Genomic DNA, 26028 nt, shown 5'->3' on the forward strand with positions numbered 1-26028 from the left:
GTGGGCAAATGCTCACATTCGATGGCGTCTGGCACGTTGGAGAGGTGTTCTCTTCACGGATGAATCCCGGTTTTCACTGTTCAGGGCAGATGGCAGACAGCGTGTGTGGCGTCATGTGGGTGAGCGGTTTGCTGATGTCAACGTTGTGGATCGAGTGGCCCATGGTGGCGGTGGGGTTATGGTATGGGCAGGCGTATGTTATGGACAACGAACACAGGTGCATTTTATTGATGGCATTTTGAATGCACGGAGATACCGTGACGAGATCCTGAGGCCCATTGTTGTGCCATTCATCCACGACCATCACCTCATGTTGCAGCATGATAATGCACGGCCCCATGTTGCAAGGATCTGTACACAATTCCTGGAAGCTGAAAACATCCCAGTTCTTGCATGGCCAGCATTCTCACCGGACATGTCACCCATTGAGCATGTTTGGGATGCTCTGGATCTGCGTATACGACAGTGTGTTCCAGTTCCTGCCAATATCCAGCAACTTCGTACAGCCATTGAAGAGGAGTGGACCAACATTCCACAGGCCACAAACAACAACCTGATCAACTCTATGTGAAGGAGATGTGTTGCACTGCGTGAGGCAAATGGTGGTCACACCAGATACTGACTGGTTTTCTGACCCCCCCAGACCCCCCCAATAAAGCAAAACTGCACATTTCAGAGTGGCCTTTTATTGTGGCCAGCCTAAGGCACACCTGTGCAATAATCATGCTGTCTAATCAGCATCTTGATATGCCACACCTGTGAGGTGGGATGGATTATCTCAGCAAAGGAGAAGTGCTCACTAACACAGATTTAGACAGATTTGTGGACAATATTTGAGGGAAATGGTCTTTTGTGTGTATAGAAAATGTTTTAGATCTTTGAGTTCAGCTCATGAAAAATGAGAGCAAAAACAAAAGTGTTGCGTTTATATTTTTGTTCAGTGTAAGTAACATAACGCTGTATATATTGTTCATTGTTCAGTATGAATAGAAGCACTGGCATCCCCACACCTGTTTCCTGTCTGCAGCAGCTGGTTCCTGTCTGCAGCAGCTGTTTCCTGTCTGCAGTAGCTGTTTCCTGTCTGCTGCAGCTGTTTCCTGTCTCCTGCAGTTTCCTGTCTGCTGCAGCAGTTTCCTGTCTGCAGCACTTCCCTGTCTGCAGCAGTTTCCTGTCTGCAGTAGCTGTTTCCTGTCTGCAGCAGCTGTTTCCTGTCTGTAGCAGCTGTTTCCTGTCTGCTGCTGTTTCCTCTCTGCAGCAGCTGTTTCTTGTCTGCAGCAGCTGTTTCTTGTCTGCTGCAGCTGTTTCCTGACTGCAGCTGTTTCCTGTCTGCTGCAGACAGACGATGGCAGCAGAGACAGAAAGGCAGGAACACAAAGCAACTACCGAGGAGCCATGACTCATCCTGTCACTCAGTCTTTTTACTCATCCTGTCACTCAGTCATTTTACTCATCCTGTCACTCAGTCATTTTGCTCATCCTGTCACTCAGTCCTTTTGCTCATCCTGTCACTCAGTCCTTTTACACATCCTGTCACTGTCATTTTACTCATCCTGTCACTATGTCATTTTGCTCATCCTGTCACTCAGTCCTTTTGCACATCCTGTCACTATGTCATTTTACTCATCCTGTCACTCAGTCATTTTGTACATCCTGTCACTCAGTCCTTTTGCTCATTCTGTCACTCCGTCCTTTTACACATCCTGTCACTGTCATTTTACTCATCCTGTCACTCAGTCCTTTTGCACATCCTGTCACTCAGTCCTTTTGCACATCCTGTCACTATGTCATTTTACTCATCCTGTCACTCAGTTCTTTTGCACATCCTGTCACCCAGTCCTTTTGCACATCCTGTCACTGTCATTTTACTCATCCTGTCACTATGTCATTTTACTCATCCTGTCACTCAGTTCTTTTGCACATCCCGTCACTCAGTCCTTTTGCACATCCTGTCACTCAGTCATTTTGCTCATCCTGTCACTCAGTCATTTTGCTCACCCTGTCACTATGTCATTTTACTCATTCTGTCACTCAGTCCTTTTGCACATCCTGTCACTCAGTCCTTTTGCTCATCCTGTCACTCAGTCATTTTGCACATCCTGTCACTATGTCATTTTACTCATCCTGTCACTATGTCCTTTTGCACATCCTGTCACTGTCATTTTACTCATCCTGTCACTATGTCATTTTACTCATCCTGTCACTCAGTCCTTTTGCACATCCTGTCACTCAGTCATTTTGCTCATCCTGTCACTCAGTCCTTTTGCTCATCCTGTCACTCAGTCCTTTTACACATCCTGTCACTCAGTCATTTTGCTCATCCTGTCACTCAGTCCTTTTGCTCATCCTGTCACTCAGTCCTTTTGCACATCCTGTCACTCAGTCCTTTTGCACATCCTGTCACTCAGTCATTTTGCTCATCCTGTCACTCAGTCCTTTTGCTCATCCTGTCACTCAGTCCTTTTGCACATCCTGTCACTGTCATTTTACTCATGCTTTCACTCAGCCCTTTTACTCATCCTGTCACTAAGTCCTTTTGCACATCCTGTCACTTAGTCCTTTTACTCATCCTGTCACTATGTCCTTTTACTCATCCTGTCACTATGTCATTTTACTCATCCTTTCACTCAGTCCTTTTACTCATCCTGTCACTTAGTCCTTTCGCACATCCTGTCACTGTCATTTTGCTCATCCTGTCACTGTCATTTTACTCATGCTTTCACTCAGCCCTTTTACTCATCCTGTCACTAAGTCCTTTTGCACATCCTGTCACTTAGTCCTTTTACTCATCCTGTCACTATGTCATTTTACTCATCCTTTCACTCAGTCCTTTTACTCATCCTGTCACTTAGTCCTTTCGCACATCCTGTCACTATGTCATTTTGCTCATCCTGTCACTCAGTCCGTTTGCACATCCTGTCACTATGTCATTTTACTCATCCTGTCACTCAGTCCTTTTGCTCATCCTGTCACTATGTCATTTTACTCATCCTGTCACTATGTCATTTTACTCATCCTGTCACTCAGTCATTTTGCTCATCCTGTCACTATGTCATTTTACTCATTCTGTCACTATGTCATTTTACTCATCCTTTCACTCAGTCCTTTTACTCATCCTGTCACTTAGTCCTTTCGCACATCCTGTCACTATGTCATTTTACTCATTCTGTCACTCAGTCATTTTGCACATCCTGTCACTCAGTCCTTTTGCACATCCTGTCACTATGTCATTTTACTCATGCTTTCACTCAGTCCTTTTGCTCATCCTGTCACTCAGTCCTTTTGCACATCCTGTCAGTCATTTTACTCATCCTGTCACTATGTCATTTTACTCATCCTGTCACTTAGTCCTTTCGCACATCCTGTCACAATGTCATTTTGCTCATCCTGTCACTCAGTCATTTTACTCATCCTTTCACACAGTCCTTTTACTCATCCTGACACTCAGTCCTTTTGCACATCCTGTCACTGTCATTTTACTCATGCTTTCACTCAGTCCTTTTGCACATCCTGTCACTATGTCATTTTGCTCATCCTGTCACTCAGTCATTTTACTCATCCTTTCACACAGTCCTTTTACTCATCCTGACACTCAGTCCTTTTGCACATCCTGTCACTATCATTTTACTCATGCTTTCACTCAGTCCTTTTGCACATCCTGTCACTATGTCATTTTGCTCATCCTGTCACTCAGTCATTTTACTCATCCTTTCACACAGTCCTTTTACTCATGCTTTCACTCAGTCCTTTTGCACATCCTGTCACTCAGTCCTTTTACTCATCCTGTCACTCAGTCATTTTACTCATCCTTTCACACAGTCCTTTTACTCATGCTTTCACTCAGTCCTTTTGCACATCCTGTCACTCAGTCCTTTTACTCATCCTGTCACTCAGTCATTTTACTCATCCTGTCACTCAGTCATTTTGCTCATCCTGTCACTATGTCATTTTACTCATTCTGTCACTATGTCATTTTACTCATCCTTTCACTCAGTCCTTTTACTCATCCTGTCACTTAGTCCTTTCGCACATCCTGTCACTATGTCATTTTACTCATTCTGTCACTCAGTCATTTTGCACATCCTGTCACTCAGTCCTTTTGCACATCCTGTCACTATGTCATTTTACTCATGCTTTCACTCAGTCCTTTTGCTCATCCTGTCACTCAGTCCTTTTGCACATCCTGTCAGTCATTTTACTCATCCTGTCACTATGTCATTTTACTCATCCTGTCACTTAGTATTTTCGCACATCCTGTCACAATGTCATTTTGCTCATCCTGTCACTCAGTCATTTTACTCATCCTTTCACACAGTCCTTTTACTCATCCTGACACTCAGTCCTTTTGCACATCCTGTCACTGTCATTTTACTCATGCTTTCACTCAGTCCTTTTGCACATCCTGTCACTATGTCATTTTGCTCATCCTGTCACTCAGTCATTTTACTCATCCTTTCACACAGTCCTTTTACTCATCCTGACACTCAGTCCTTTTGCACATCCTGTCACTATCATTTTACTCATGCTTTCACTCAGTCCTTTTGCACATCCTGTCACTATGTCATTTTGCTCATCCTGTCACTCAGTCATTTTACTCATCCTTTCACACAGTCCTTTTACTCATGCTTTCACTCAGTCCTTTTGCACATCCTGTCACTCAGTCCTTTTACTCATCCTGTCACTCAGTCATTTTACTCATCCTTTCACACAGTCCTTTTACTCATGCTTTCACTCAGTCCTTTTGCACATCCTGTCACTCAGTCCTTTTACTCATCCTGTCACTCAGTCATTTTACTCATCCTGTCACTCAGTCATTTTACTCATCCTTTCACTCAGTCCTTTTACTCATCCTGTCACTTAGTCCTTTCGCACATCCTGTCACTGTCATTTTACTCATCCTGTCACTCAGTCATTTTACTCATCTTTTCACTCAGTCCTTTTGACTGATGAATGAATGAATGAAAGAGGAGACATGAGTCTTCCCCTTGATGAAGGACACGTCCTGAGAGAACAAACACCTGAAGACATCAGCAGCAGCCGGTGTGATGGCGTCTGATGCTGCTGCAGCTCTGTGGAATTTGTCTGTGATGATCCGCTCTGATTTATGTCCAGGGAAAACCACAACAGTCAAAAGTCTTTTCAGAGCCAGAGACACTTTTCTTACGGCCGACAAACCGCTGACTCTGCTCCGATGATGATGTGTAATATATGATATATGTGGGTGGAACAGATTGTTAGATAAATGATAGTGTGAGGTCAAACAGTATCTTTCATACAGACACTCCTCCAGAGAGACATCCAAACAGTATCTTTCATATAGACACTCCTCCAGAGAGACATCCAAACAGTATCTTTCATACAGACACTCCTCCAGAGAGACATCCAAACAGTATCTTTCATATAGACACTCCTCCAGGGAGACATCCAAACAGGCTCTAATCACCTTCTCCTTACACAACAGCCTCTGAATACACTGGGCCTCAACCTCCACCACTTCATTCACTAAAGAACACGCCATGTTTCTACTTCCTGCTACACGCTCAGCCTCAGGCTGACATGAAGCAAACCTGTGACTCAGTAGGTTAGCTTCACAGAGTATGTTGCCATAGTAACTGGGTTACACTGATCTTTCTGAAACAGGTCCAGTTTGTTTCTTTAACAGTGTAATTTTGTCTCCATGGTGCTGATAACTGTCCACAGAGGCGTTAGGTTTTTGGGTCCACCTGTCCACCTTTCCCCCTGTCCATCTGACCCCCTGTCCATCTGTCTCCCTGTCCACCTGTCCATCTGTCCCATTCTCCCATGTTGAGGGCGTGTCCTAGATGCTGCAGAAAACAAGTGTTGACCAGTAACACTGTTCTGTGTTTGACTCCGCCCCTCCATCCAGGGTGGCGGCGCTGGGCCTGGCGGCAGGTGTCCTGCTGGTTCTGCTCCTCTTCTGTCTCTACCGGGTCCTCTGCCCACGAAACTATGGCCAGAATGGCGTCACTCATGGGCGCCGGCGCAGAGGGGACTTGCCCTGTGATGACTATGGCTACTCGCCACCCGTCAGCGAGATCTCGCCACTGCTGCTGAGGGGCCACAGTATGGTGAGACACAACACGTACACGTAAACACAGACACAGATCATTTAATCTGATGTGCAGCAGACATGATGGACGTACAGCAGGACGACGGGACGCCACGGGAGGACTGTGGGGAGGGGGAGATAAAAGATGGCGGCCCTCTTCAGAGTCCTGACTGTCAGATGAGACATGAGATGCACACTGAGACAATTCAGTGTCACTAGTTGTCTCTGATGTCCGTCCACAGTAAACATCCAATAATCTGATTAGAAACCAGAGAGACAAAAACCTGCAGCTCTGTCAGGTAGCTCCGCCCACCTGCTGCTGACATCACAGCAGACCATAGAGTCAGGAACAGTGTCAACAACAGACAGAAGAAGAATGGCCTCATGTGTTCATCAGTGACAGCTGTGAACACATGATTGAGTTTAAAGCTGCAGCAGGTGGAGACTTTATCATGTCCACACACAGAGGACACATCAGGCTTTCTGTCAGACAGACAGAGAACTGGACAGATGATCAGCTCAGTGACACTCATTCACACATTCATTCATTCACTAATTCACTCATTCACACATTCATTCATTCACACATTCACACATTCGCTCATTCACCTGACTTCAGTCACACAGTCATGTTTCCTGCAGGAACACTTCCTGACCATGTGGCAGAACAACAACAGACTGTGTCTCTGTGTGTCTCTGTGTGTCTGTGTGTCTCTGTGTGTCTCTGTGTGTCTCTCTCTGTGTGTCTGTGTGTCTCTGTGTCTCTGTGTGTCTCTCTCTGTGTGTCTGTGTGTCTGTGTGTCTCTGTGTGTCTGTGTGTCTCTGTGTGTCTCTCTCTGTGTGTCTGTGTGTCTGTGTGTGTCTCTGTGTGTCTGTGTGTCTGTGTGTCTCTGTGTCTCTGTGTGTGTTTCTCTGTGTCTCTGTGTCTCTGTGTGTCTCTGTGTGTCTGTGTGTCTCTGTGTGTCTCTGTATACCTCTGTGTGTCTCTGTGTCTCTCTCTGTGTGTCTCTGTGTGTGTCTCTCTCTGTGTGTCTGTGTCTCTGTGTCTCTGTGTGTCTCTGTGTGTCTGTCTCTGTGTGTGTCTGTGTCTCTGTGTCTCTCTGTGTGTCTCTGTGTCTGTGTCTCTGTGTGTCTCTGTGTCTCTGTGTGTGTTTCTCTGTGTCTCTGTGTCTCTGTGTGTCTCTGTGTGTCTGTGTGTCTCTGTGTGTCTCTGTATACCTCTGTGTGTCTCTGTGTCTCTCTCTGTGTGTCTCTGTGTGTGTCTCTCTCTGTGTGTCTGTGTCTCTGTGTCTCTGTGTGTCTCTGTGTGTCTGTCTCTGTGTGTGTCTGTGTCTCTGTGTCTCTCTGTGTGTCTCTGTGTCTGTGTCTCTGTGTGTCTCTTTGTGTCTGTGTGTCTGTGTGTCTCTGTGTGTCTGTGTCTCTGTGTGTCTCTGTGTGTCTGTGTGTCTGTGTGTCTCTGTGTGTCTGTGTGTCTCTGTGTGTCTCTTTGTGTCTCTGTGTCTGTGTGTCTGTGTGTCTCTGTGTGTCTGTGTGTCTCTGTGTGTCTCTGTGTGTCTCTGTGTCTGTGTGTCTCTGTGTGTCTCTTTGTGTCTGTGTGTCTCTGTGTGTCTCTGTGTGTCTGTGTGTCTGTGTGTCTCTGTGTGTCTGTGTGTCTCTGTGTGTCTGTGTGTCTCTGTGTGTCTCTGTGTGTCTGTGTCTCTGTGTCTCTGTGTCTGTGTCTGTGTGTGTCTGTGTGTCTCTGTCTCTGTGTCTGTGTCTCTGTGTGTGTCTCTCTGTGTCTGTGTGTCTCTCTGTGTGTCTCTGTGTCTGTGTCTCTGTGTGTCTGTGTCTCTCTGTGTCTGTGTCTCTGTGTGTCTCTGTATACCTCTGTGTGTCTCTGTGTCTGTGTCTCTGTGTCTCTCTGTGTCTCTGTGTCTCTCTGTGTCTCTGTCTCTGTGTCTGTGTCTCTGTGTGTGTCTCTCTGTGTCTGTGTGTCTCTCTGTGTGTCTCTGTGTCTGTGTCTCTGTGTGTCTGTGTCTCTCTGTGTCTGTGTCTCTGTGTGTCTCTGTATACCTCTGTGTGTCTCTGTGTGTCTGTGTGTCTGTGTGTGTCTCTGTGTGTCTGTGTGTCTGTGTGTCTCTGTGTGTCTGTGTGTCTCTCTGTGTGTCTCTGTGTGTTTCTGTGTCTCTGTGTGTCTCTGTGTGTCTCTGTGTCTCTGTGTGTGTTTCTCTGTGTCTCTGTGTCTCTGTGTGTCTCTGTGTGTCTGTGTGTCTCTGTGTGTCTCTGTGTCTCTGTGTGTCTCTGTATACCTCTGTGTGTCTCTGTGTCTCTCTCTGTGTGTCTCTGTGTGTGTCTCTCTCTGTGTGTCTGTGTCTCTGTGTCTCTGTGTGTCTCTGTGTGTCTGTCTCTGTGTGTCTCTGTGTGTCTGTGTCTCTGTGTCTCTCTGTGTGTCTCTGTGTCTGTGTCTCTGTGTGTCTCTTTGTGTCTGTGTGTCTGTGTGTCTCTGTGTGTCTGTGTCTCTGTGTGTCTCTGTGTGTCTGTGTGTCTGTGTGTCTCTGTGTGTCTGTGTGTCTGTGTGTCTCTTTGTGTCTCTGTGTCTGTGTGTCTCTGTGTGTCTGTGTGTCTCTGTGTGTCTCTGTGTGTCTCTGTGTCTGTGTGTCTCTGTGTGTCTCTTTGTGTCTGTGTGTCTGTGTGTCTCTGTGTGTCTGTGTCTCTGTGTGTCTCTGTGTCTCTGTGTCTCTGTGTGTCTGTGTGTCTCTGTGTGTCTCTGTGTCTGTGTCTCTGTGTCTCTGTGTCTGTGTCTGTGTGTGTCTGTGTGTCTCTGTGTGTCTGTGTCTCTGTGTCTCTCTGTGTGTCTCTGTGTCTGTGTCTCTGTGTGTCTCTTTGTGTCTGTGTGTCTCTGTGTGTCTGTGTCTCTGTGTGTCTCTGTGTGTCTGTGTGTCTGTGTGTCTGTGTGTCTCTGTGTGTCTGTGTGTCTCTGTGTGTCTCTTTGTGTCTCTGTGTCTGTGTGTCTGTGTGTCTCTGTGTGTCTGTGTGTCTCTGTGTGTCTCTGTGTGTCTCTGTGTCTGTGTGTCTCTGTGTGTCTCTGTGTGTCTCTTTGTGTCTGTGTGTCTCTGTGTGTCTGTGTCTCTGTGTGTCTCTGTGTCTCTGTGTGTCTGTGTGTCTCTGTGTGTCTGTGTGTCTCTGTGTGTCTCTGTGTCTGTGTCTCTGTGTCTCTGTGTCTGTGTCTGTGTGTGTCTGTGTGTCTCTGTCTCTGTGTCTGTGTCTCTGTGTGTGTCTCTCTGTGTCTGTGTGTCTCTCTGTGTCTCTGTCTCTGTGTCTGTGTCTCTGTGTGTGTCTCTCTGTGTCTGTGTGTCTCTCTGTGTGTCTCTGTGTCTGTGTCTCTGTGTGTCTGTGTCTCTCTGTGTCTGTGTCTCTGTGTGTCTCTGTATACCTCTGTGTGTCTCTGTGTGTCTCTCTCTGTGTGTCTGTGTGTCTGTGTGTGTCTCTGTGTGTCTGTGTGTCTGTGTGTCTCTGTGTGTCTGTGTGTCTCTCTGTGTGTCTCTGTGTGTTTCTGTGTCTCTGTGTGTCTCTGTGTGTCTCTGTGTCTCTGTGTGTGTTTCTCTGTGTCTCTGTGTCTCTGTGTGTCTCTGTGTGTCTCTGTGTGTCTCTGTGTCTCTGTGTGTCTCTGTATACCTCTGTGTGTCTCTGTGTCTCTCTCTGTGTGTCTCTGTGTGTGTCTCTCTCTGTGTGTCTGTGTCTCTGTGTCTCTGTGTGTCTCTGTGTGTCTGTCTCTGTGTGTCTCTGTGTGTCTGTGTGTCTGTGTCTCTCTGTGTGTCTCTCTGTGTCTGTGTCTCTGTGTGTCTCTTTGTGTCTGTGTGTCTGTGTGTCTCTGTGTGTCTGTGTCTCTGTGTGTCTCTGTGTGTCTGTGTGTCTGTGTGTCTCTGTGTGTCTGTGTGTCTCTGTGTGTCTCTTTGTGTCTCTGTGTCTGTGTGTCTGTGTGTCTCTGTGTGTCTGTGTGTCTCTGTGTGTCTCTGTGTGTCTCTGTGTCTGTGTGTCTCTGTGTGTCTCTTTGTGTCTGTGTGTCTCTGTGTGTCTGTGTCTCTGTGTGTCTCTGTGTCTCTGTGTGTCTGTGTGTCTCTGTGTGTCTGTGTGTCTCTGTGTGTCTCTGTGTCTGTGTCTCTGTGTCTCTGTGTCTGTGTCTGTGTGTGTCTGTGTGTCTCTGTCTCTGTGTCTGTGTCTCTGTGTGTGTCTCTCTGTGTCTGTGTGTCTCTCTGTGTGTCTCTGTGTCTGTGTCTCTGTGTGTCTCTGTATACCTCTGTGTGTCTCTGTGTCTGTGTCTCTGTGTCTCTCTGTGTCTCTGTGTCTCTCTGTGTCTCTGTCTCTGTGTCTGTGTCTCTGTGTGTGTCTCTCTGTGTCTGTGTGTCTCTCTGTGTGTCTCTGTGTGTCTCTCTGTGTGTCTCTGTGTCTGTGTCTCTGTGTGTCTGTGTCTCTCTGTGTCTGTGTCTCTGTGTGTCTCTGTATACCTCTGTGTGTCTCTGTGTCTCTCTCTGTGTGTCTCTGTGTGTGTCTCTCTCTGTGTGTCTGTGTCTCTGTGTCTCTGTGTGTCTCTCTGTGTGTCTCTCTGTGTGTCTCTGTGTCTGTGTCTCTGTGTCTCTGTGTCTGTGTCTGTGTGTGTGTCTCTCTGTGTCTCTCTGTGTGTCTCTGTGTCTCTGTGTCTCTCTGTGTCTGTGTCTCTGTGTCTGTGTCTCTGTGTGTGTCTCTCTGTGTCTGTGTGTCTCTCTGTGTGTCTCTGTGTCTGTCTCTGTGTGTCTGTGTCTCTCTGTGTCTGTGTCTCTGTGTGTCTGTGTGTCTCTCTGTGTGTCTCTGTGTGTCTCTGTGTGTCTCTGTGTCTGTGTCTCTGTGTCTGTGTCTGTGTGTGTGTCTCTCTGCGTCTGTGTGTCTCTCTGTGTCTCTCTGTGTCTCTGTGTCTGTGTCTCTGTGTCTCTCTGTGTCTCTGTCTCTGTGTCTGTGTCTCTGTGTGTGTCTCTCTGTGTCTGTGTGTCTCTCTCTGTGTGTCTCTGTGTCTGTGTCTCTGTGTGTCTGTGTCTCTCTGTGTCTGTGTATACCTCTGTGTGTCTCTGTGTCTCTCTGTGTCTCTGTCTCTGTGTCTGTGTCTCTGTGTGTGTCTCTCTGTGTCTGTGTGTCTCTCTCTGTGTGTCTCTGTGTCTGTGTCTCTGTGTGTCTCTGTATACCTCTGTGTGTCTCTGTGTCTCTCTATGTGTGTCTCTGTGTGTGTCTCTCTCTGTGTGTCTGTGTCTCTGTGTCTCTGTGTGTCTCTCTGTGTGTCTCTGTGTGTCTGTGTGTCTCTGTGTCTGTGTCTCTGTGTCTCTCTGTGTCTGTGTCTCTGTGTGTGTCTCTCTGTGTCTGTGTGTCTCTGTGTGTCTCTGTGTCTGTGTGTCTCTCTGTGTCTGTGTCTCTCTCTGTGTCTGTGTCTCTGTGTGTCTCTGTGTCTGTGTCTCTGTGTGTCTGTGTGTGTCTCTCTGTATATCTCTGTGTGTCTGTGTGTCTCTGTGTGTCTGTGTCTCTGTGTGTCTCTGTGTGTCTCTGTGTCTCTCTGTGTGTCTCTGTGTGTCTGTGTCTCTGTGTGTGTCTGTGTGTGTCTGTGTGTGTCTGTGTGTGTGTGTGTGTGTCTGTGTCTGTGTGTGTCTGTGTCTCTATGTGTCTGTGTGTCTCTGTGTGTCTGTGTCTCTCTGTGTGTCTCTGTGTCTCTGTGTCTCTCTGTGTGTCTCTGTGTGTCTCTGTGTCTCTGTGTGTCTGTGTCTCTGTGTGTCTCTGTGTCTCTGTGTGTCTCTGTGTGTCTGTGTCTCTCTGTGTGTCTCTGTGTCTCTGTGTGTCTCTGTGTGTCTGTGTGTGTCTCTGTGTGTCTGTGTCTCTCTGTCTGTGTGTCTCTGTGTGTCTCTGTGTGTCTGTGTGTCTGTGTGTGTCTCTGTGTGTCTGTGTGTGTCTCTGTGTCTCTGTGTGTGTCTGTGTCTCGCTATGTGTCTCTTTCTCTCTGTGTGTCTGTGTGTCTCTGTGTGTCTGTGTGTGTCTCTGTGTGTCTGTGTGTGTCTGTCTCGCTATGTGTCTCTTTCTCTCTGTGTGTCTGTGTGTCTCTGTGTGTCTGTGTCTCTCTGTCTGTGTGTCTCTGTGTGTCTGTGTGTGTCTCTGTGTGTCTGTGTGTGTCTCTGTGTGTCTGTGTCTCGCTATGTGTCTCTGTGTGTCTGTGTCTCTGTGTGTCTATGTGTCTCTGTGTGTCTCTGTGTGTCTCTGTGTGTCTGTGTGTGTCTCTGTGTGTCTGTGTCTCGCTATGTGTCTCTGTGTCTCTGTGTGTCTGTGTCTCTGTGTGTCTATGTGTCTCTGTGTGTGTCTGTGTGTCTCTGTGTGTCTGTGTGTCTCTGTGTGTCTCTATGTGTCTGTGTGTGTGTGTGTGTGTCTCTGTGTGTCTATGTCTCTGTGTGTCTCTATGTGTCTGTGTGTCTCTGTGTGTCTCTGTGTGTCTATGTCTCTGTGTGTCTCTATGTGTCTGTGTGTCTCTGTGTGTCTCTGTGTGTCTCTGTGTGTCTGTGTCTCTGTCCATGTGGTCCATGCTGTGTCTCTGTGTGTCTCTCAGGACATCGAATGTTTGGCCAGTGACGGGATGCTGCTGGCTAGCTGCTGCCTGGCAGGACAGATTCGGGTGTGGGACGCCCAGACTGGAGACTGTTTGACCGTTATCCCGAACCACGGGTGAGACTATCTCTGCATGGATCCATCTGTTGTTTGTTTTTGGTGGTTAATTGTCCCCAGCAGGGACCAGAGACAGAGGTCTGGGACTCACAGTCACAGACAGTGTCATCATACCGCCGACTTCTCACTGAGAGGAACAATGTCCTGAACCTAACAGAGTTTATTTGTCTTTAAAAGATCAGAGACAGTAAAGTCCAGTCTCAGAGTCTTCTGACAGAGACAGACGGAAACTGTCTCACATAGACCCAGAGAAAAGTTGTCCTCAGTCGCCGCCTCATTTTTAAAAACCAGCTGCAGAGCTCCAAATATTTAAATCGGGTATTTTCCTTCATTATAAATCCTGATCCATATTCAGCTGAGTCCAGAGACAAGATACAGTTAAACTTCAATTAAAGGCCCGGTCTCCATTAAAGGCCTGGTCTCAATTAAAGGCCTGGTCTCCATTAAAGGCCTGGTCTCCATTAAAGGCCTGGTCTCAATTAAAGGCCTGGTCTCCATTAAAGGCCTGGTCTCCATTAAAGGCCCGGTCTCAATTAAAGGCCCGGTTTCCATTAAAGACCTGGTCTCAATTAAAGGCCTGGTGTCCATTAAAGGCCCGGTCTCAATTAAAGGCCCGGTCTCAATTAAAGGCCCGGTCTCCATTAAAGGCCCGGTCTCAATTAAAGGCCCGGTCTCCATTAAAGGCCTGGTCTCCATTAAAGGCCTGGTCTCCATTAAAGGCCTGGTCTCAATTAAAGGCCTGGTCTCCATTAAAGGCCTGGTCTCAATTAAAGGCCCGGTCTCCATTAAAGGCCCGGTCTCCATTAAAGGCCCGGTCTCCCTTAAAGGCCCGGTCTCAATTAAAGGCCTGGTCTCAATTAAAGGCCTGGTCTCCATTAAAGGCCTGGTCTCCATTAAAGGCCTGGTCTCAATTAAAGGCCCGGTCTCCATTAAAGGCCCGGTCTCCATTAAAGGCCCGGTCTCCCTTAAAGGCCCGGTCTCAATTAAAGGCCTGGTCTCAATTAAAGGCCTGGTCTCAATTAAAGGCCTGGTCTCAATTAAAGGCCTGGTCTCCATTAAAGGCAAACATCTAAACATCCTGCAGGGACATGAGACAGACTGATGTCTCTGATGTGTCTCCGATGTGTCTCAGATTTGTCTCCGATGTCTCTCTGATGTGTCTATGATGTCTTTCTGATGTGTCTCTGATGTCTTTAATGTGCTTCTGATGTGTCTCTGATGTTTGTAATGTGTCTCTGATGTCTCTCTGAGGTCTGTAATGTGTCTCTGATGTCTCTGTCGTGTCCCTGGTGTCTCTCAGTAACCCTCAGTGTGATGTTTTGTCCTCAGGCTCAGACGCAGCAGCAGCAGTGGCTGCTGGGAGCAGCGTGATGGTTGGGACAGTGTGGGCGGAGCCACAGACTCTGAGTGTTTAGAAGCTCACAGCTCGTCTGTCACAGCTGACGTCCTCTCGGAGGAGGAGGGCTACCCTCTGAGACGTCGCTCCGCCCCCGCCCGCCCCACCCTGTTCACTGACCAGCCAGATCTCACACCACTCATCGACACCAACTTTGCCTCCCAGCCCCCCTCCCACCTCTGCACCCCACCCAGAGAAGGCTTTGACTTTGGAGGTCTGGTGGAGCGTGCCTACATGGAGCACGAGCCCCCGTCATCCTCCACCTACCCGTCTCCTTCCTCAGCCTCGTCCTCGCCGGCATCAGGAGCTCTGCTCCAGAGGAGACCCAGCTCAGGGGACAACGCCGCCTTCTTAAACCCCGACAGAGGCTGCACCGCGGGGACGCAGGTCACGGCTGACTGGGAGAGCTCTGTGTGGGCCATGGAGCTGAGAGGGAACCTGATCGCTGCTGGGCGGAGCAGCGGCAAACTGGAGGTGCGTGTGTGTGTGTGCGTGTCTGTGTCTGTGTGGGTGTGTGTGTGTCTGTGTGTGTGAAAATGAAAGAACAAAAACAACATATTTAATTTTTATAAAGTTATAATATTATTTCACAACACTGACCTGGGAACATCCTGTCACCTGTCGCTCTGTGTGCAACACCTGAGCCACGCCTGTGACCTGTGAACATCCTGTCACCTGAGACACTCAGCTGTCTTAAAATTAAAGAAATATATTTCAATCAATCAATCAATTTTATTTATAAAGCCCAATATCACAAATCACAATTTGCCTCACAGGGCTTTACAGCATACGACATCCCTCTGTCCTTATGACCCTCACAGCTGATCAGGAAAAACTCCCCAAAAAACCCTTTAACGGGGAAAAAACGGTAGAAACCTCAGGAAGAGCAACTGAGGAGGGATCCCTCTTCCAGGACGGACAGACGTGCAATAGATGTCGTACAGAACAGATCAACATAATAAATTAACAGTAATCCATATGACACAATGAGACAGAGAGAGAGAGAGAGAGAGAGAGAGAGAGAGATGCAGGTAATGACAGTAGCTTACAACAACATTAATTAAAGTAATAATATAATTTATTTATTTAATTATAATTTTTTTTTAAATCTAAAAAAGTTTATCATTTAAGAGGTTTTTTTTGTAAATTAATTTGAATAATTTTTTAAAGAAAACATGACCTCCATATTTTGGTGATGATTCTTTAGCGATACATTTTGGCAAGTTTTCTTTAAAATATTTATCACAGCCAAAAACTGTAAAAACAGGAATTATATTTGGATTTTCAAATTTCTGATGGTCATTGAACACATTGTGTGTGACAAACACTTCTCTCAGAAAAAACACTCAAAACCAAATCTGAAGTTAAAACAGTGACACTTCATCAAACCTTGTTCACATTTTTAAAGAAAATTAAATTTCAAATTTAAATTCAGATCTGATGTTAAAATAATATTTTATCAGAATCACTTACATACATACAAACTTGGATGAGCACCAATTTCCTGATATTAAATTCAGACAAAACTGAAGTTATTGTTCTTGGCCCCAAACAACTCAGAGACTCTTTATCTGATGACATAGTTTCTCCAGATGGCATTGCTCTGGCCTCTAGCACTACCGTAAGAAACCTCGGAGTAATATTTGATCAAGATTTGTCTTTTAATTCTCATTTAAAACAAACCTCACGGACTGCATTTTTTCATCTGCGTAATATTGCGAAAATTAGGCCTATCCTGACCCGAAAAGATGCAGAAAAATTGGTCCACGCTTTTGTTACCTCTAGGCTGGATTACTGTAACTCTCTATTATCAGGTAGCTCTAGTAAGTCCTTCAAAACTCTCCAGCTAATTCAGAATGCAGCAGCACGTGTACTAACAGGAACTAAGAAACGAGATCATATTTCTCCTGTTTTAGCTTCTCTGCACTGGCTCCCTGTAAAATCCAGAATTGAATTTAAAATCCTACTGTTAACTTATAAAGCTCTAAATGGTCAAGCTCCATCATATCTTAGAGAGCTCATAGTGCCATATTATCCCACCAGAACACTGCGCTCTGAGAACGCAGGGTTACTCGTGGTCCCTAAAGTCTCCAAAAGCAGATCAGGAGCCAGAGCCTTCAGCTATCAGGCTCCTCTCCTGTGGAATCATCTTCCTGTTACGGTCCGGGAGGCAGACACCGTCTCCACATTTAAGACTAGACTTAAGACTTTCCTCTTTGATAAAGCTTATAGTTAGGGCTGGCTCAGGCTTGCCCTGTACCAGCCCCTAGTTAGGCTGACTTAGGCCTAGTCTGCCGGAGGACCCCCTATAATACACCGGGCACCTTCTCTCCTTCTCTCTCTCTCTCCTTCTCTCTCTCTCTCTCTCTCTCTCTCGTATTCTATTACTGCATCTTGCTAACTCGGCCATTCTGGATGTCACTAACTCGGCTTCTTCTCCGGAGCCTTTGTGCTCCACTGTCTCTCAGATTAACTCATATCACAGCGGTGCCTGGACAGCGTGACGTGTGTGGTTGTGCTGCTGCCGTGGTCCTGCCAGATGCCTCCTGCTGCTGCTGCCATCATTAGTCATTAGTCATACTTCTACTGTTATTATACACATATGACTATTGTCACACATGTATACTGTCAGATATTAATACATACTTTCAACATATTGTACCACAGTAGCCAGAACTATAACTATAATATTATTACTTTCAATAATGTTGTTGTAAGCTACTGTCATTACCTGCATCTCTCTCTCTCTCTCTCTGTCTCTCTCTCTGTCTCATTGTGTCATACGGATTACTGTTAATTTATTATGCTGATCTGTTCTGTACGACATCTATTGCACGTCTGTCCGTCCTGGAAGAGGGATCCCTCCTCAGTTGCTCTTCCTGAGGTTTCTACCGTTTTTTTTCCCCATTAAAGGGTTTTTTTGGGGAGTTTTTCCTGATCAGCTGTGAGGGTCATAAGGACAGAGGGATGTCGTATGCTGTAAAGCCCTGTGAGGCAAATTGTGATTTGTGATATTGGGCTTTATAAATAAAATTGATTGATTGATTGATTGACTTCATTTTACGTCTCAAACGAATGACAGGAGTGAAAAACTGAGACTTTTTTTTAACTTTAAAAACTTATAAGTGATTTATGGTGGAGGGAGGGTCGTGGATTTGATGACTGTGTTTGTTTGGTTCCAGCTGTGGGACGCAGTCGAAGGTTCGTTACGCTGCGTTAATGACGACGGCGTCTCTGGGATCACAGCTCTTGCCTTCCTCAACAACAGGTGACTGAAACACACACACACACACACACAGATGTATTGGTGTCAGATTTGATTAAGGTGGAGGTGTCAGAGTGTGTAAGCCCCGCCCTCACACTTCATGTGACTCTGTGTGTGTCATCCTCAGGATCGTGGCAGCTCGGCTGAACGGCTCTCTGGATTTCTTCACAGTGGAGATAAACAAACCCCTGGGTCTGGTTCAGTACAGAGGTGTGTGAGCTTCATCATCATCATCATCATCATCGTGATGACATCACATCATATTTATTTACTCCTACAGCTCACAGTGTTAAAACCAGCTCAGTGACGTAGAAACGCGATGACATCACACACTGTACAGAAACAATATTTCTGCCGCTTTATAACACAAACACACACCGAACACACACTTTACACACTCAGCTTTATCACAGATAATCTATAAAAACACCTGATGAACTAATCAATAATCAGAAATGAGCAGCAGTTTAATCAGTGATTTTTCAGCAGACACGCAGATCAGCTGCTTCGTTAACTGATGATGATGAACGAGACGTGTGACATCTTGAGACACTGTTTATAGACACAACATTTATTGATCACATGTTGACTCGCAGCCCGAAATGAACCCACTGAGGTCAGGATGAAACTTAACGCCCTCTGCCTTATCTGACAGGCACCCTCGGGCGAGGCAGCATGCCTCCGTCTCCCTGTTACAGCAGCGAGGACATCATCAGCTGCCAGCTCACGCGCTCCGTTCAGTGCGCCCACCAAAAGCCAATCACAGTGCTGCGAGCCGCCGCCGGGAGGGTCGTCACCGGGAGCCAGGACCACACTGTCCGGGTAACATACTAACGCTAACATTTTAGTCATGAGTCACATTTAACACAGACCAGATTAGACCACAGATACACACTTGATACTACACACACGACACACACATGACACACAGATGACATGCTCTGTGTGTGTGTGACTCAGGTGTACCGTCTGGAGGACTCGTGCTGTCTCTTCACGCTGCAGGGTCACTCTGGAGGAATCACAGCCATCTACATCGACCAGGTCAGTCAGACACCGCGTTACCATGGAAACACATCAGACCAAATATATTTCATATCTCACTTCCACATTAAACCGATAGTGTCTTAGGCCCGCCTCCAGCCTCAGGTCCCGCCTCAAGCCCCGCCTCCACCAACCTGTAGTGAAAATCACATTTATCACGGATTCCTTATCAATAAATAACATTTAATATTTAACCATCCCTGAATGACATCATGCATGTTATTATTGTATGATGATGATCATCAGAACCTGAAGCAGCTGACTGATCAGATCTTTAACTCTATGTCAGGTTTTAATCAGATTTAGTTTGATGTTGAAGCTTCTGTCTGATTGTTAATAAACCACTGTATGATGTGTTTGGAACAATCAGAGGCTGCAGAGTTACAGACACAAACACACAGTCACCTGACGTCACTGGACCTCACTGGTTTTATTTCCACCAGCTGACACAGGGTGACTAAAACCAAATAACATACGTGCTAGGGTTAGGGTTGAAAAATCAACGTACTATACTATGACTTTTTTTGCGGACAAAATTCGACACGCTATACTATTACTTTTTTTTTTAAATCAATATACTATACTATGGCTTTTTTTAAATCAACATATACTATGGCTTTTTTTAAAATCGACATACTATACTATGACTTTTTTAAAAAGTCAACATACTATACTATGGCTTTTTTTTAAATCGAATTAAAAAGTCGACATACTATACTGTGGCTTTTTTTAAAATCAACATACTATACTATGACATTTTTTTAAAATCGACATGCTATACTATGACTTTTCTTTAAGAAAGTCAACATATTATACTATGACTTTTTTTAAAGTCGACAAACTATACTATGACTATTAAAAAGTCGACATACTATACTATGGCTTTTTTTAAATCAACATACTATACTATGACTTTTTTTAAAATCGACATACTATACTATGACTTTTTTTTAAAAAAAATCGACATACTATACAATGACTTTTTTTTAAAAAAATGTCGACATACTATACTATGACTTGTTTTAAAAATCGACATACTATACTATGACTTTTTAAAAAATAATAGACATACTATAGTATGACTTTTTTTTAAAAAAAAATCGACGTACTATACTATGACTTTTTTAAAAAGTCGACACACTACACTGATTTTTTTGCAGACAAAAATCGACACGCTATACTATGGTTTTTTTATAAAATGTCGACATACTACACTATGACTTCTTTTTTTAAATCAACATACTATGCTATGACTTTTTTTAAAAAGTCCACATACTACACTATGACTTCTTGTTTTTTAATCGACATACTATACTATGACTTTTTAAAAAAATTCAACGTACTATACTATGACTTTTTAAAAAATAATAGACATACTATAGTGTGACTTTATTATTAGTATGTCGACTTACTATACTATGATTTTTTTTTTTTAAAAATCGACGTACTATACTATGACTCCTTTTTTTAAAAAAACCGACATACTATAGTATGACTTTTTAAAAAAATCGACATACTATACTATGACTTTTTTTTTAAAAAAAGATCGACGTACTATACTATGACTTTTTAAAAAAAATCAACATACTATACTATGACTTTTTTTTAAAAAAAGATCGACGTACTATACTATGACTTTATTTAAAAAATCGACACACTATACTATGACTTTTTTTTTTTAAATTTGACACACTATACTATGGTTTTTTTGCAGACAAAAATCGACATGCTATACTATGATTTTTTTATAAAATGTCAACATGCTACACTATGACTTCTGTTTTTAAATCAACATACTATATTATGACTTTTTTTAAAAAGTCCACATACTATACTATGATTTTTTTTTAAAAACCGACATACTATGCTATGACTTTTTAAAAAAAATCGACATACTATACTATGACTTCTTTTTTTTAAAAAATCGACATAGTGTACTATGACTTTATTTAAAAAATCGACATAGTGTACTATGACTTTATTTAAAAAATCGACATGCTATACTATGACTTTTTTTTAAAAAAAAAGATCGACGTACTATACTATGACTTCTTTTTTTTTGAAAATCGACATAGTGTACGACTTTATTTAAAAAATCAACACGCTATACTATGACTTTTTTAAAAAAAAATCAACATACTATACTGACTTTTTTTAAAAAACTCCACGTACTATACTATGACTTTTTTTAAAAAAAAGATCGACGTACTATACTCTGACTTCTTCTTTTTTTAAAAATCGACATACTGTACTATGACTTTATTTAAAAAATCGACACACTATACTATGATTTTTTTATAAAATGTTGACATACTACACTATGACTTCTGTTTTTAAATCAACATACTATGCTATGACTTAAAAAAAAAATTGGTATACTATACTATGACTTTTTTTTAAAAAAGTCCACATACTATACTATGACTTCTTTTTCTAAAAAAACAACATACTATGCTATGACTTTATTAAAAAAATCGACATACTATACTATGACTTTTTAAAAAATAATAGACATACTATAGTATGACTTTATTATTAGTATGTCGACATACTATACTATGACTTTTTTTTTTTAAAAATCGACGTACTATACTGACTTTTTAAAAAATCATAGACATACTATAGTATGACTTTATTATTAGTATGTCGACATACTATACTATGACTTTTTTTAAAAAATCGACGTACTATACTGACTTTTTTTTAAAAATCGACATACTATACTATGACTTTTTTTTTTAAATTGACATACTATACTATACTATGACTTTTTTTAAGAAGTCGACACACTATACTATGACTTTTGCAGACAAAACTCGACACGCTATACTATTTTTTTTTAAATGTCGACATACTACACTATGACTTCTTCTTTTAAATCGACATACCATACTATGACTTTTTTTTTTTTTTAAAAATTGACACGCTATACTATGACTTTTTTTTTTTAAAAAGTCGACACACTATACTATGATTTTTTTTGCAGACAAAATCGACACGCTATACTATGATTTTTTTTTAAATGTCGACATACTACACTATGACTTCTTTTTTTAAATCAACATACTATACTGTGACTTTTTTTTAAAAAGTCGACATACTATACTATGACTTTTTTTAAAATCGACATAATATACTGTGACTTTTTTTTTAAAAAAGTCGACATACTATACTATGACTTTATTAAAAAGTCGACATACTATACTATGACTTTTTAAGAAAGTCGACATACTATACTAGGACTTTTTTTAAAATCGACATACTATACTAGGACTTTTCTTTAAGAAAGTCAATAAAACTATACTATGACTTTATTAAAAAGTCGACATATTATACTATGACTTTTTTTAAAAAAAAATCGACATACTATACTATGACTTTTTTTAAGAAAGTCGACATACTATACTATGATTTTTTTGCGGACAAAAATCGACACGCTATACTATGATTTATTTTATAAAATGTTGACATACCACACTATTACTTCTTTTTTTAAATCGACATACTATACTATGACTTTATTAAAAAAAATCGACACGCTATACTATGACTTTTTTAAAAAATGTCGACATACTACACTATGACTTCTTGTTTTTTAATCGACATACTATACTATGACTTTTTTCTTAAAAGTCGACATAGTATACTATGACTTTTTTTAAAAAGACGCCATACTGTACTTTGACTGTTTTTTAAAAATCGACATACTATACTATGACTTTTTAAAAAATAATAGACATACTATAGTATGACTTTATTAGTATGTCGACATACTATACTATGACTTTTTTTAAAGAAAGTCGACATACTATACTATGACTTTTTTTTTTTTTAAATCGACATACTATACAATGACTTTTTTAAGAAAGTCGACATACTATACTATGACTTTTCTTTAAGAAAGTCGACATACTATACTATGACTTTATTAAAAAGTTGACATACTATACTGTGGCTTTTTTTTTATCAACATACTATACTATGACTTTTTTTTAAAAAGTCCACATACTATACTATGACTTCTTTTTTTTAAAAAATGACATACTATGCTATGACTTTATTAATAAAATCGACATACTATACTATGACTTTTTATAAAAATCGACATACTATACTATGACTTTTTAAAAAATAATAGACATACTATAGTATGACTTTATTAGTATGTTGACATACTATACTATGACTTTTTTTAAGAAGTCGACACATTATACTATGACTTTTGCAGACAAAATTCGACACGCTATACTATTTTTTTTAAAATGTAGACATACTACACTGACTTCTTCTTTTAAATCGACATACCATACTGTGACTTTTTTTAAAAAAGTCGACATACTATACTATGACTTTTTTTTAAATCCACATAATATACTGACTTTTTTTTTTTTTTTTTTAAATTGACATACTATACTTTGAATTTTTCTTGGAAAATAAATGACCTCCTATACTATGACTTTCTTTCTGAGAAAAATCGACATGCTGTACTATGACTTTTTTTATGGGGGAAAAATTCGACATAATGTAATATGACTTTTTTCAAAAAATCGACATACTTTAGTATGACTTTTTATTTAAAAAAAATAAACTCAGTATTCTATGACTTTCTGAAAAAATCGAGAAGCTATACTATGCCCTTTTTTTAAAAAATTGACATACTATACTATGACTTTTTTTCAAACATTGACATATTATGCTATGACTTTTTTGGGAAAAAAAAATCGACATACTATACTATGACTTTTAAAAAAAAAACTTGACATACTATACTATGACTTTTTTTCCAACATTGACATATTATACTATGACTTTTTTGAAAAACAAATCGACATACTATACTATGACTTTTTTTGCAGACAAAAATCGACACGCTATAGTATGACTTTTTTTAAAACAAAAGTAACATACGTTACTGTGTCTTTTCTTTTTATATCGACATACTATACTATGACTTTTTTTGCAGACAAAAATCAACAGGCTATATTATGACTTATATATGACTATATGACTATAGTATTTCGATTTTTTTTTTTTAAAAAAAAAAAAGTGATAGTATAGTTTGTCGATTTTTCTTTTTTTTAAAAAAAGTCATAGTATAGCAGGACATTTTTTTCAAAGAAAAGTAGTATGTCGATTTTTAAAAAAAGAACATACTATACTGTGACTTTAAAAAAAAAATTGACATACTATACTATGTTTTTTTTTTAAATTGACATACTATAGTATCTTTTTTTTCTTTGAAAAATATGACCTACTATATTATGACTTCATGGAAAAAAATCAACATAATATACTATGACTTTTTTCAAAAATCGACATACATTGAAATACTATACTATGACTGTTTTAAAAAGAAATCGACCTGCTATACTGACTTTTATGGGGGAAAAAAATCGACATGCTATACTATGACTTTTTAAAGAATCAACAAACTAAACTTTTTTTTAAAAAATTGACATTCTTTTCTATGACTTTTGTTTTTTACAAGTCAACATTCTATAATATGATTTTTTTTTTTTTTTTAATCGACATACTATAATGACTTTTTTTGAAAAATCGAAATATTATACTATGACATTTTTAAATGAAATCGACATGCTATTCTATGACTTTTTTCTGGAAAAAATAGACATGTTATACTATGACTTTTTTTAAATAATTTGTGTTATTATTATTATTATTATCATTGTAGATAGAAAATTCTGCGACATACAACCAGACATAATAATCAAAGTAAATGTTCAGCAAACATCATGAAATCAGTAAAATGTACTGACTGTGATTCTTTTTCTCCTCAGACGATGGTTCTGGCAAGCGGCGGTCAGGATGGCGCAATCTGTTTGTGGGACGTCTTGACGGGGAGTCGAGTCAGCCATGTTTACGGTCACCGTGGTGACGTCACCTCACTGGTCTGCACCACCTCTTGTGTTATCAGCTCAGGACTGGATGACCTTATCTGTATCTGGGACCGCAGCACAGGGATCAAACTCTACTCCATACAGCAGGTAATCTCAGATCTGACACCTGATGCACCTCTGAGTGTTTCTGACACCTGATGCACCTCTGAGTGTTTTGACAGCTGACGCACCTCTGACTGTTTCTGACACCTTATGCATCTCTGACTGTCTCTGACACACCTGACTGTTTCTGACACCTTATGCATGTCTGACTGTTTCTGACACCTGACATACTATACTATGACTTTTTTTAAAAAAAAATCAATATACTATATTATGACTTTTTTTAAAAAAAAAAGTCGACATACTTCACTATGACTTTTGTTTTTTTAAGGGTTAGGGTTAGGGTAACTTACCTCTGAGTGTTTCTGACACTTCACACACCTCTGACTGTTTCTGACACCTTACGCATCTCTGTTTCTGACACCTAACTCACCTCTGAGTGTTTCTGACACCTTACGTACTTTTAATTGTTTCTGACACCTGAACCCAAGTTAACCTCACCTCTTTCTGTCCTCATCAGGAGGTGGGCTGTGGAGCCAGTCTGGGCGTGATCTCTGAGTCTCTCCTGGTGACGGGGGGTCAGGGCTGCGTCTCCTTCTGGGATCTGAACTTTGGTGACCTGCTGCAGACGGTCTACCTGGGCCAGAGCAGCGACGGTCAGGGCGTGCGGCAGCTGCTGGTTCTTGACAATGCCGCCATCATCTGTGACTTCGGCAGTGAGCTCAGCCTGGTGTACGTGCCATCTGTGCTGGAGAAACTGGACTGAGGACAGACGGATGACAGAAAATCATGCACTCAGAACTTAACTTCCTGTTTCTTTGCTTTGTGTTGTTTAGAGACGCGATCATGTGACCATGTGATCATGTGACCATGTAAAGCTGTTTTTCTCTGACTGATTGTACAACCTGCTGCATTTGATGGTCGCAGGGTGACGAACACTGGATGATGAATTGTTGACGTTTCTCCACCCGTCATCAGTTTATGCTTTTTTTAACACATGTGTTTGTTGTGTGGCTCCGCCCTCAATGCTGCTTTAGTGGGTGGGGCTTCACTGTGACCCTGCCCACCCAGAGAGGAAGATAAAGTTGTCTCTTTATTTTTTAATATTCCTGCTGCCTCTTTGGCTCGACAGCAGAGCGCAGCCACAGCGAGCTCTGCAGGTCTGCGGCCTGTCAGACAAGCTGTGAATGAATGAATGAGTGAATCTGAACCTGCTGAGAACAAACTGTGTGAGTGAGTGACGGAGACGTGAAGATCACTGTACAAAGTCAGCCTGTTTTTATATGTATAAATCTTATTTATTAGTGATACATTTTGGAATAACAGTTTGTTTATGAATGTCGGCTCTTAAAAAAAACAATATAACAAAATAATGATAAAGATGGCGAGTGTTTTTTTGTTTGTTTGTCAAAGGATTCTCTGGAGCGTTATCGTGGAAACACAGTGCGTCTGATCTTCACCTTCATCAGACTGCCTCCAATTTACAAATACGTCACCATGTATGTACAAAAACAATGGCGCCATGTTTACAAACACACCCGCCACCATGTTTACAAACACAGCACCGCCATGTTTAAAAACACAGTGCCCCAAT

The 26028-nt window shown here is 41.9% G+C and overlaps 1 protein-coding gene across 1 annotated transcript in view; it reads left to right on the forward strand.

The window, feature by feature from the left end:
* The window catches only part of scap (SREBF chaperone), a 95574-nt gene extending 69760 nt beyond the window's left edge, over positions 1-25814 (forward strand). Inside the window, exons 15-23 of the mRNA XM_078171251.1 lie at positions 5885-6086; positions 12657-12772; positions 14102-14642; positions 17351-17436; positions 17561-17643; positions 18089-18255; positions 18394-18474; positions 24273-24479; positions 24955-25814. Coding sequence (XP_078027377.1) covers positions 5885-6086; positions 12657-12772; positions 14102-14642; positions 17351-17436; positions 17561-17643; positions 18089-18255; positions 18394-18474; positions 24273-24479; positions 24955-25200 — 1729 coding nt within the window. The 3' untranslated portion in view covers positions 25201-25814. The remainder of the gene's footprint in view (positions 1-5884; positions 6087-12656; positions 12773-14101; positions 14643-17350; positions 17437-17560; positions 17644-18088; positions 18256-18393; positions 18475-24272; positions 24480-24954) is intronic.
* Positions 25815-26028: the final 214 nt, after the last annotated feature.

Source organism: Epinephelus lanceolatus, chromosome 10 (assembly GCF_041903045.1).
Source record: "Epinephelus lanceolatus isolate andai-2023 chromosome 10, ASM4190304v1, whole genome shotgun sequence".
Classification (NCBI taxonomy): domain Eukaryota; kingdom Metazoa; phylum Chordata; class Actinopteri; order Perciformes; family Serranidae; genus Epinephelus; species Epinephelus lanceolatus.